The 12,432-nt window shown below is 49.9% G+C and overlaps 2 protein-coding genes across 3 annotated transcripts in view; both read right to left on the bottom strand.

Moving 5' to 3' along the window:
* LOC133360360 (troponin I, slow skeletal muscle-like) overlaps positions 1-12,432 on the bottom strand; it is a 277,194-nt gene that overhangs the window by 165,905 nt on the left and 98,857 nt on the right. The gene's annotated exons all lie outside the window — the stretch shown is intronic.
* LOC133360348 (coiled-coil domain-containing protein 34-like) lies at positions 167-8,583 on the bottom strand. 2 transcript variants are annotated; one of them, XM_061579022.1, is made up of 7 exons: positions 8,406-8,583; positions 6,137-6,378; positions 5,576-5,765; positions 4,771-4,878; positions 3,958-4,110; positions 2,974-3,106; positions 167-2,230 (listed from the first exon to the last, which is right to left on the bottom strand). In XM_061579022.1, exons 2-7 carry the CDS (start codon positions 6,364-6,366, stop codon positions 2,031-2,033), a joined length of 1,014 nt encoding a protein of 337 aa, XP_061435006.1. In that variant the 5' UTR covers positions 6,367-6,378; positions 8,406-8,583; the 3' UTR covers positions 167-2,030. The 2 variants fall into 2 exon arrangements, with proteins under 2 accessions (XP_061435006.1, XP_061435005.1); XM_061579021.1 differs by having other exon boundaries at positions 3,958-4,116.

Here is a 12,432-nt window from a genome sequence, read left to right on the forward strand (position 1 = left end):
GCTGCAAGTGTGCAGGAGAACACCCTTCCGCCCGCCCGCCTCGCCCACGTCATGCCACGGATGAGCAGGGATTATAAAGCGTTCCTGAAGCGTTGACTTACCGTATAGATATTACCAATTGTTCATTTAAATATGTGTACAAAAAAATTTATGACGAAAGTGCCAGTTGATAATAAAAAAAAACATTTATTAATTTCAAGGGTCCCAGTTTGAGTTTTTTTGTTGTTGTTGATCTAAGTGTGTCCACGGTTGTATAAGAACCGGGAATAAAAACAAAAAAGCTCCCAGATGTGTACTGCCTTGTCCTCTCCGATGCCAAAATGTCGGACATCGTATCCAAGGACACACGGTACGAACCCCCGAAAACACAAGGGGGCGGTCACATGGAACAACCCGCACCAGAATAAGTTGCTGATCATTTGTTGAAGTCTCATTATATTAGTCACATCATCAAGCTACCACTAACGGTTGTTTGGCAAAATGGTAAAAAAAACTCTTCTCGAGATTTTTTGATTGGCCAAAAGTAACTTTTAAACATTCTGCACAAGAGAAAAATACAATTCCTTAAGTTAAAATAGAAGTGCCATTTCAGGCATTTCAATCCCTCGGTATCTTACATTGGGAATGTGGCAACATTTTATGAACGAATGGCTGAACAAGACTTTTTGAGATACAGTCAGGGGTCAACGACAGATGAATATCGTTTGCAGTCTTGTGTCAGTGGTCGGCCTCATATAGCCGCGCCATATCCAATAAAGTTGCAGGCTGGAGGTGTAGGCCCATCTGTGTTGTGCGTATTATGTATGTTGAACATCTTTTGCATCGCGTGTAGCCAACCGTGCTAATCGATGTTAAGTGCAAATCAACAGTCCCGCGCCCCTCCACGGAAATTCAATGAATTGCCACGATTTGATATTCGAAACGATTTTGAACATTGTAGTGTTTGTAAAAGAACCCACAAGTCGTACACACCCACCCCACAACCAGCACACACGCACAGACTGTCATTCGACGCATGTATCGCGAGCTTAAGAATGGATACGAATTGATGCACCTCTTTGCCGCACACCACCACAATGAGTGCGCTTGGGTCTGTCTCAATAGTCACTCCCCTTTGACGGCGAGGGGTGGCAGCTACTGTGGGCATCGTCGCTGTTCAAACAACCCTCCAAAGTGGGTGTGTGGCCAAAACAAACACCACACTTTGAGTCCAGGTGGTTTTCCTTCCCTTCGGCAAGGTAACATGCCGCTTTGTGCTGATGGAACTTTTACGTGCACGACTAAGGGTCGGTCAGTACTGGGTTGCGTAGAATTAACAATTATATGACAATCTTGTGGTTTAGTTAAACATGATAAACTAGGGTTTTTCGGTACTGCACGTAGTATGGCAACAGGGATAAATGAGAACATAAGGAAATTCCATCTGTAATCTCAGCTATAGCCCATAGGGGTCCGCAACCAAATTAAAGGACTTTTTTTTTTCTTCGAATTTGGTTTAAAAAAAATTGTGCAATTGCACTGTGTGGTGAAACCGAGACTGTGCTTCTCACAATGTCACGAAGCAGTCCCTGGAAGAGCCACATGCAGCGCTGGAGCAGCAGGTCGCCCACCCTGCTCTCGAAAGGACATCTCTAACTCCCAGAGCGGGGCCGTGCCCCCTGACTCACCACAACAGCTTACAGGGTGAGTACAATGCACCTGGGTGGCGAGATGTTAACCACCTCGCCTGGTATACAGGTAATCGTGGGTTCGATCCTGATGCTTGTATGTTTGGAGTGTGCATGTCTCCCTACGGTCGCATGGATTTCTTTCCGGGGCCTTTGGTTTTCCCCTCATTTAGAATCGACGTGTTGTAGAGTATTTAGCTGCTATACATTTACACGTGATGAGCCACTTTTAGCTTTCATCCGTGGCCCGCTCCCATCTGAAAAAGCGCTATATAGCTCAATGGGGCCTTATCGGGTAAAATAAATAGTTTTAGTTTCACGCTACAGGGCCAGGCTGTCGGTCGACGGGTGGGAATCGGCGTTCTAGGACCTTAGTCTGGCGGCGCCGGGTCTGCCCGCAGCGGTGGGTGCGCCGCGCCTGGCGGCGGGCGCGCTGGCGCACCGCGCCTTCTTCCCCTTGGCCGACTTGGGGCAGACGGCGTCTTGGGGAGGTGTGGGGATCGGCTTCCAGGGGACGGGGTTGTAGAAGCTGGGCGCCGGGTAGCCTGCGTTGCTGTAGGTGCCTGTGGGTGGGGAGAGCGTGTGGGGAGGGGGGGGGTGCATGTTAAAAAACACAACTTGGTTTTCAATAGAGGCCGACCGAAACAAGTTATAGTTTCGGCCAAAACCGAAAGTAAAAAATTGACTTTCGGCCAAAACCGAAAGTATGCCGAAAGAGGCCATTTGCCAACTTTCGGTGCCGAAACCGAATTGTCCCAGATAAGGCCTTGAGCTGCTATAGAGCTCTTTGACAGAAGCGACCTGACTATCACAAATGTTAGCTCAATGAAGTGTGCTTATAACGTGGAAATTTATAGCAGCCAAACCAAAAAAACCAGGAGTAATATCCACACCACCAAAGGGAAAACACGCAAAGTCCAAATATATTCAGGTATCAGGGTTGGGATTGAAGCCACGAAACTCCCGTCTACCAGGCGAGGCAGTTAACAGCTCGCCACTGTGGCACCCCAGCGATAGTTAACATCACGCGGCTACAACGCAAACACAACGAAGAGCGGTACGTTTTAATTAACATCGAAAATATGAATGCACCAAGGGAAAAAAAAAACCCCACACAGGGTTTTTGCCCTGCATTGTAACTCCTCGAAACAGCTCGTGCCCCCCCGGGGACTTGAATGACTGAAGCTACGATGGTTAACTGACACCCTCTCAAACCTCGGGTGCTGGTTGTGTCGCCGACTCAGGCGTTCGGCGTGACTGCGCGTGAGGTCACCACCACCCCCGTCCACGCCCCCACCCCCCTCACCGTTTCCTTTGCCCAGCGGCCACTCGCGTTTGGGCCGAGGTCTCGTCTTCGCTTTTTCCAGCCACTCCCGAAACTCCCTCTCCGCCCTCTCCCTCCTCTCGCGTTTTTCTGCCGCCAGCCGCTCCATCTCCTCCTGGATGGGGGGGGGGGGGGGGTTTCGACTCGATGCTTTAATTTTCGTGAAGTAAAAGTTACAAAATCACCATGACTGGCGCCCTGTTCTCTTCAGATCTCGGTAGACTGGAGGTGATGGGGTGGGGGGGGTCTGTGTTGCTGAGTGGAGAACACGTGAAGGGGAGTTCAGAGTTAACAGGGTGGTCTGTGTTGTGGACGGAGTGGAGGGTGAACAGGGTGGTCTGTGTTGTGGATGGAGTGGAAAGGTAACGGGGTGGTTTGTTGTGAAGGGAGTGGAGATGTAATGGGGTGATACTCTTAGGGTTTTTCGGTAAAGTCACGTAGGTAATAAAATAAAATAAAAATTTATAAAAGTAATACTAGAAATAAAATAAAATATTTCTATTATTACTTTTATAAATTTAAATTTTCTTTTTTTACCTACGTGACTTTACCTAAAAAAAACCTAAGAGCATGAATCCTTGCAGTCACGAAAGCTTCAAATCAAGAATGTAATGGGGTGGTCTGTGTTGTGGATGGAGTGGAGAGTTAACAGGGCGGTCTGTGTTGTGGAGGGAGTTGAAAGGTAACGGGGTGGTCTGTTGTAAAGGGAGTGGAGGTGTAATGGGGTGGTCTGTGTTGTGGATGGAGTGGAGAGTTAACAGGGTGGTCGGTGTTGTGAAGAGGTAACGAGGTGGTCTGTGTTGCGGGCGGAGTGGAGAGGTAACGAGGTGTTCTGTGTTGCGGATGGAGTGGAGAGTTAACAGGGTGGTCGGTGTTGTGGAAAGGTAACGAGGTGGTCTGTGTTGTGGAGATGGAACGGGGCGGGGTGGGGCTGCGTTGCGGAGGGAGTGCGCGAGTGTGCCGCACCTGCTGCCTCTGCTTCTTCTCCTTCTCGGCCGCGGCCTTGTGCTGCAGCCACTGCTGGTAGCTCTCGTGCGCCTTCTCCAAGATCCTCTGCCTCTCCTGCTCTCTCTCCTCCATCTTCGTGCGCTCCTTGCGCTCCGCCTGCTCTTCCTCGAGCTGCAACTGAGCACACCGCGGGGGGTGGCTGACGTGACGTTGCAGCCCGCGAATTCGTAGCCCGCCCACCCGGCCCGCCCGCACAGGACCCACATGATTCCAGTGCCACGGTGGCAAAAATGTTAACTACCTCGCCTGTTATACAGGAGGTCGTAAGTTCGATCCCGACCCTGACGCCTGCTGCATATTTGGAGTTTGCATGTTCACTCTCCCCGTGGTCGCGTGGATTTTTCTCCGGGTACTCCGGTTTTTCACTGCACATTTAGAATCAACGTCATGCGTTTTGAGTATTTGGCTGCTATAAATTTCCACGTTGAGCTATCAAACGTGGCCAGGTCGATTTTGAAAAAGAGCTGTATAGCTCAGTTGGGCCTTATCCAGTACAAATAAAAATAGATTAGTTTTATTTTTCGATTTAAAGCTTTCATGACTGCAGGGATTCATCTTCTTGGTTCTTTCGGTAAAGTCACGTAGAATTGAAATAATAAAATAATAAAAATAAAACATAATAAAATAATTCTCACGACGTGGCCGAAACGTCGTGAGAATTATTTAAGTGTTTTATTTTTATTATTTTATTATTTCAATTCTACGTGACTTTACCGAAAGAACCAAGAAGAGATTAGTTTTAGTTTTGCTGTTTCCCGTGCCGTATCCCACCTGCTCCAATTTATTCCTCATCCACTCGTGCACGCGCTCCGCTGTCTTCCTGCTCTTCTCCGATTTGATCTCCTCTTCAGTTCGTTGCTGCTCTTCGCGGTGCCGCTCCTGCGAAGGAAGAGAGGTGGGCGGTGTTGGTGGTGTTAAGACAGGATTTCTTGTACGACGCTTGGACAATGCAGCACTCGTGCATTCACACGAGTCAGCGTAGCTATCAAGTGTTCAGACAATGCAAATGCACCAGGTCACGTATTGAATTGCATAAGAATCTATTTGTATTTAAATTTCGATTTAAAGCTTTCGTGACTGCAGGGATTCATCTTCTTGGTTCTTTCGGTAAAGTCACGTAGAAGGGAAATAATAAAATAATAAAAATAAAACATAATAATCTGAATGACACTGTCTCCCCGACAGACCTGGTCTTCACCTGGGGACGGCTGCTTGCGTTGTGGCCGAAACGTCGTGAGAATTATTTTATTTTTATTATTTCCCTTCAACGTGACTTTACCGAAAGAACCAAGAAGATGAATCTATTTGTATTTACGCAAATGGTATACAAATTATGTGCTCCTGTTACATTTCTGCTAATGGGACAAACTGTACAAACGAGGCAAACTCGAAGACAATACAAATAAATCTACGCAAAAAATAACAAATGTCTTGATTAAAATCACAAACTCTTAATTGTTCTGCTTCACCGAGGCGAGTGAATTAATTAGATGCCCACTGTCTGCCCCCGTGGCACACTCCCAGATTTAATTTCCAGCACCACCACCAATGGCACCCCCCCCCTCCCCGCGCCTACGCTTCGTGCACGCTGCTCCAGCTGTCGCCGCTCCTCCACAGTCTTCCTCACGAGCCAATCCTCCCAGGCCGACAGTCCAGCAGGCGGGGGGCCGCCACCCTCTCTACGAGGTCCCCGCGGGGAGGATTTGCGCTTGGGGAAGTTCCGATCCCGGCTGTGGGTCGTCGCCACCGCCTGCACCCGACGGGAGCTGCACGCGCCCCCCGCCGCCGACCGCACCGTACAGAATCGGAATCTTTATCCTGGAGAAATCCAATGGGTTACAGAGCACTTTTTTCACAGAAGTCCAGTAGGGGCGTGTCAGAATGCTACAAAAGCAAACTATGCAAATCACGATAGTGCTCTGGCTGGTGCTTGGTGGATTAAGAATATGTAGACTCAAAAAAGCCGTGACCTAACCACAACAGAAAACACGGTGAGATGAAATCATACAGATTTGCCAATACTGGACAGGAACAAACTCAGCGAAGGAATGAAAGGAAATGGGGGAGGCCTTTGCCAGGGCAGTGGGAAGCTAAAGAGAGACGACAACTACTTTAAATACAACAACAACAACCATACCTTGGCTCCCGGCCACACCGTGCCAAACGGGGCTTTCGCCCGTCCTCCTCCACATCTTCGTCCTGGCTTGCGTAGCTGCTGTGGTAGATGGCGGAGAGCAGCGAGTCCGTGGAGTCTGCCCCATCACCGGCGGTGCCGGTGGCATCGCCGGCACCGGCAGCACAGCCGCTCAGCAGAGACGCCGTGTCGCCCCTGCCAGCCCCAGCGCCGTCCGCGGAGCAGGTTGGCATTGCCCCGAGCGTCTGCAGTGTGGGCAAGGTGGGGGAATGTGGTTGGTTTCACTGAACAGAGGTTTGACCACTGTGCCCGCAGACAACGGGTTAGAAAAAAAGGAGAGGTCCTAACAACTCTGACCCTTTACTTCTAATCCTGAACCTTAACCCAGAACCATTCAAGGACCTTGTAGTAATCATCATTAGTCACCCCGTGGTGCCCTTACTAAACTCAACGTTTAACCTACTCACGCCGGCTTGTGCCCGCCCTCAGTCGGCCATATTTGCGGAATACACCACGCCGCCGTTGACCCTGGCCATTGACCGAGCAAGCCAACGTTCCTACCAGTTCCCTCCGCAGGAATGTGTTTACAGGCCACTTCAAACCTTAATGGTCACCCCGTGCCCTTATAAATCTCAACGTTCATCTTACAAAGTTCCATCACAAGGGAGAAACACAAACAAATAGACCACCACCACCACTACACTCACCACTAGTACACTCACCACTAGTACACTCACTACTACACTCACCACTAGTACACTCACTACTACACTCACCACTAGTACACTCACTACTACACTCATCACTACAACACTCACCACTAGTACACTCACTACTCCACTCACCACTAGTACACTCACCACTACACACCTGTCAACTCCTTATCAGTGCCCGACTTTATTATAGGCCACTTCAGACCTTATTGGTCACCTCGTGCCTCTTATAAATCTCAACGTTCATCCTACAAAATCCCCATCACAAGGGAGAAACACAAATAGACAAATACATTTTCTGTGCCCGTATTGAAACGCTTGTGCGCCGTATGGACTTGAAAACTCAATTCCCCTGTACAAGAATACGGGATAAACCGTGCGAGTTGACAGGTATGTGATGAAGATGATACGAATGAACTTAAGACTTTAAGAACCAAAGAGTTTATAAAAGTACACAACCCGTAAACATACACAAATAGTAAAATAAAGTGTTGAAACTATTAAGCTTAAGAGGATCTCCGTGGTGGGTAAATGAGTATTATCGATGTATATAACCACAAGTGTCATTTAAAACATTATCCGAGATACGCTGAAATCGAGAAGAAAACAAAGATGCTTTCTACGTGACTTTACCGAAAGAACCAAGAAGATGAAAGATGCTATCGTTGGAAAAAAGAGCGTACGGGTTTAACATAGTATTAACAAATTACAATGCATTTATTATCAGAGCATGTTTTTTGTTTGCATGTTCACAAGTGCTGTGTGTAGGTTCATGCAGTACTTGATTCTATTTGGTGTTTGAACATCTTAACACCTGTTTTATTGACAGAAAGAATAAGACCTATTCTTATTTTCCCGTAATTTAACACGTAGGAGGCTTTCTCGACCAATATCATCCATTATATAGGTTTTTTGGGGGGTTAGATCTTATAAATATAAATGTGTCGTTAAACCCGCCACCACCCGACACAGCCAATTAGTTAAGGTTTGTCACGTAAACAGAACGTGGCCATACTCTGGTTATTTCTTTCGGTAAAGTCACGTAGATAAAAAAGTAAAATCAATTAAATCACCACGTTTCGGAGGCAACATAAGCTTCCGTCTACAGGTGGAACCATCACAGCAAAATTTCTGTATCAAGTGATGTATCAATTGATGATGTAATTTATTTTCCTTGCTTCCGAAACGTCGTGATTTAGTTTAGTTTTCATTTTTATTTTGTTTTTCACCTACGTGACTTACCGAAAACTTCAAATCTAGACATAACGTGGCCAATTCGTCACTAATAGAGCACCACCGATATGTAGGAGAGCAAATCCACAACATTTACAACTAGTGCTGTACTAGTAACACATTGGCACGTTCTGTTGACGTGATAAACCTTACTAATTGTCTGTGTCTCGGGTGGTGGCGGGTTTAACGACACGTTTTATATTTACGCGAACTCACCCGAAACAAAACCACCCCTATTATGAACAATAAAAATGTTAAAATTTTGGCTTAAACGAAACGCGGCCTAGTTATCACCACGCAGCCTTCATTCAACGCCGCGCTCTCACCGTTGTCGATTCGCAGCCGGCGGACGCCTTCTTGAGAGTCTTCAACAATAACGAAATAGCGATCGATAGTTTCTACGTCGTTTAGTGTTTTAAATTCACTTTAAAATGTAAACAACGACTGCTTAGAGGCTGAGCGCCGTCCCCACACAGAGGGCCCCGCTCGCTTGAGGCTTCGCGTTGCCTGGCAACCGCTGGGGGGGGAAGGGGGGGTGGTTTCTTCCCGACTCGCACCGCGCGCAGGGTGACGGTTGGCGGTCGCGTGTGGCGGGAAAATTCTAACGGCGCGCGGGAGGAAGAGGGGAGGGAGGGGGAAGAGGGGAGGGGGAAGAGGGGAGGGGGTAGAGGGGAGGGAGGGGCAAGAGGGGAGGGGGGGGAAGAGGGGAGGGAGGGGGAAGAGGGGAGGGGGAAGAGGGGAGGGGGTAGAGGGGAGGGAGGGGCAAGAGGGGAGGGGGGGGAAGAGGGGAGGGAGGGGGAAGAGGGGAGGGGGAAGAGGGGAGGGGGTAGAGGGGAGGGAGGGGCAAGAGGGGAGGGGGGGGAAGAGGGGAGGGAGGGGGAAGAGGGGAGGGGGAAGAGGGGAGGGGGTAGAGGGGAGGGAGGGGCAAGAGGGGAGGGGGGGGGAAGAGGGGAGGGAGGGGGAAGAGGGGAGGGGGTAAAGGGGAGGGAGGGGCAAGAGGGGAGGGGGTAGAGGGGAGGGAGGGGCAAGAGGGGAGGGGGGGGAAGAGGGGAGGGAGGGGCAAGAGGGGAGGGGGGGAAAGGGGGGGGGAGGGGAGCGGGGGGGGGGGAAGAGGGGAGGGAGGGGCAAGAGGGGAGGGGGGGGAAAGGGGGGGGGGGAGGGGCAAGAGGGGAGGGGGGGGGAAAGGGGAGGGAGGGGGGGGGAAGGGAGGGAGGGGAGCGGGGGGAGGGGCAAGAGGGGGGGGGGGAGAAGGGGAGGGAGGGGAGCGGGGGGAGGGGGAAGAGGGGAGGGAGGGGCAAGAGGGGAGGGGGGGGAAAGGGGAGGGAGGCGAGCGGGGGGGGGAGGGGAAGGGGAGGGAGGGGAGCGGGGGGAGGGGGAAGAGGGGAGGGAGGGGCAAGAGGGGAGGGAGGGGCAAGAGGGGAGGGGGGGGGGAAAGGGGAGGGAGGGGAGCGGGGGGGGAGGGGAAGGGGAGGGAGGGGAGCGGGGGGAGGGGGAAAAAGGGAGGGAGGGGCAAGAGGGGAGGGGGGGGAAGGGGAGGGGAGCGGGGGGAGGGGGGGTAGAGGGGAGGGAGGGGCAAGAGGGGAGCGGGGGGAGGGGGAAGAGGGGAGGGGGGGGGGGAAAGGGGAGGGAGGGAGCGGGGGGGGAGAAGAGGGGAGGGAGGGGCAAGAGGGGAGGGGGGGGAAGAGGGGAGGGAGGGGAGCGGGGGGAGGGGAGCGGGGGGAGGGGGAAGAGGGGAGGGGGGGGGGGAAAGGGGAGGGAGGGGAGCGGGGGGGGGGAAGAGGGGAGGGAGGGGCAAGAGGGGAGGGGGGAAGGGGGAAGAGGGGAGGGGGGGGAAAGGGGAGGGAGGGGAGCGAGGGGGGGAAGAGGGGAGGGAGGGGCAAGAGGGGAGGGGGGGGAAGAGGGGAGGGAGGGGAGCGGGGGGAGGGGGAAGAGGGGAGGGGGGGGGAAAGGGGAGGGAGGGGAGCGGGGGGGGGGGAAGAGGGGAGGGAGGGGCAAGAGGGGAGGGGGGAAGGGGGAAGAGGGGAGGGGGGGGAAAGGGGAGGGAGGGGAGCGGGGGGGGGAAGAGGGGAGGGAGGGGCAAGAGGAGAGGGGGGGGGAAGAGGGGAGCGGGGGGAGGGGGAAGAGGGGAGGGAGGGGCAAGAGGGGAGGGGGGAAGGGGAGGGAGGGGAGCGGGGGGAGGGGGAAGAGGGGAGGGAGGGGGGGATGGAGAGAAACGTAGGCACGGGCCGAAATCCGGAGTGGTAGCTCTTGCAATCTCTCATTAACTTGATACACTTACTTGATACAGCTGTCGTGGCTGTGACGGTTCCACCTGAAGACGGAAGCTTGTGTTGCCTCCGAAACGTCGTGATTTTTATTTTATTTTTATTAATTTTAATGTTTTACCTAAGTGACTTTACCGAAAAAAAACCTAAGAATATGAATCCTTGCAGTCACGAAAGCTTCAAATCTAGATTTGAAGTTTTCGTTACTGAAAGGATTCATACTCTTTGGGTTTTTTCGGTAAAGTCACGTAGGTGAAAAATTACATAAACAAAATAAAATAGAATGAAAACTGAAATAAAATAAAATCTTAATATTTATTTAGCTACTAATCTCTTAAATCTTGACTTAGTTTTCGTGACTGCATGAATTAATATTCTTTGGGTCTTTTGGTAAAGTCACGTAGATAGGTTAAAAAAAATACATTTTAAAAAACTACGACGTTTCGATCGCAACACAAGCGTGTGACTTTACCTAAAGACCCAAAGAATACTAAGCTCTTTTTCCACAGATCAGATTATTTAAACTGGAGGAATCCGATGAGCTACAAAGCTCCTTTTCCACAGATCACAAACGAAATATTTATACTGAAGGAATGCGACGAGTTTTACAGCTCTTTTTCCACAGATTACAATCAGAATATGTATCTACACTGGAGGAATCCGATAAGATATACACGCTCTTTTCCCACATATGTCCAGTAGGGACAGGTCAGAAAGTTACAACAACACACATACGTTGGGTTGCTCGGTCAATGGCCAGGGTCAACGGCGGCGTGGTGTATTCCGCAAATGACTGTGAGGGCGGGCACAAGCCGGCGTGATTAAGCTAAACGTTGAGTTTTATAAAGGCACCACGGGGTGACCAGCCCCTCCCCACCCCTCCCATTTTTGGATGCACGGCAGACGGACACAATAATCCCCTATGGGCTGGTGTAACCAGGAGGTTCCTACCAGTAACATTGACTTAAAACACAAACTCTCACTTGTCAATTGAACCGTGGCACTATTTTGTCCAGCGGAGCGATCCTCCGCAAGATAGTCAGCCTTGTGCTGGCAATGTTGGTGTGGGCATTTAAATACAGTAAATTACTGTGTTCAGACTTACAAACCGTCCTACTTAAGAAGGGGTCTCAGAAACGAATTGTGTTCATAATTCGAGGGCTGTCCGTACACAACTAGTGCATTGCATATCCAAGCTCACCATGAACCAAGGAAAAGTTGCAAATGTGAACTGCGATATAGAAATTGAGTTACACCATGCACAAATACTGCACTGAGTGCGTTAGTTTGGTTCATTGGTCAGGTTGGATATGAAATGTAAGTTTATCACAAAAAACACAAAAGTCAATACGTAACTCAAGCTATAATTTTATTAACTTCTACGAATCGATAAACAGTAAGACGATTAAAAGAAAGTTACACATGGGATTATTTAATATTAAAAACACATACAACACTTTATACACACTGCATTCGTACAACTTATTGCCGAGGGTTAGCATAAGGCGATCTCATTTCACACGCAACCACGCTGACATGGTCCCGCACACACACCTGTCAACCCATACGGTTTACCTGTATTCTTGTACAGGGAAATTGAGTAAAAAATACATGTTTTTGTCTATTTGTGTTTCTCCCTTGTGATGGGACTCTTCAGGATGAACGTTGAGATTTATAAGTGCACGGGGCGACCAATAAGGTCTGAATTGGTCTGTAATAAGGAAGGGTTGACAGGTATGCGCAAATTATATTTAGACATCACCGCAAGTATTTTAGCCACACTAATCAGACTGGAAGAGGACGCTGCGACCTGCCAGGTGTTTATTTTTAAATCCTTTATATTAAGTTCACTTGCTTGCGCGCTTACGACCATGCAAATCTTTCGGTCGTTTTTTAACCCACTTCCCGTGATCCAATCGAGCTGATATTTTGCACACAGACTCGTTGTGCGTGACAATTTATTTTCGTGAATTTTTTTTCCAAAAATTTTACACTTTTTAGGAAAAAAGAAATTATATTGAATTACCAATTGCTTAATGGTGGCAGGCAATCATCTGACCCATAGGTGGCAGCCATCTCAAGCCAGAGG

The sequence above is a fragment of the Lethenteron reissneri genome, chromosome 68 (genome assembly GCF_015708825.2).
Source record: "Lethenteron reissneri isolate LAM-NWPU_2019-01 chromosome 68, ASM1570882v1, whole genome shotgun sequence".
Classification (NCBI taxonomy): domain Eukaryota; kingdom Metazoa; phylum Chordata; class Hyperoartia; order Petromyzontiformes; family Petromyzontidae; genus Lethenteron; species Lethenteron reissneri.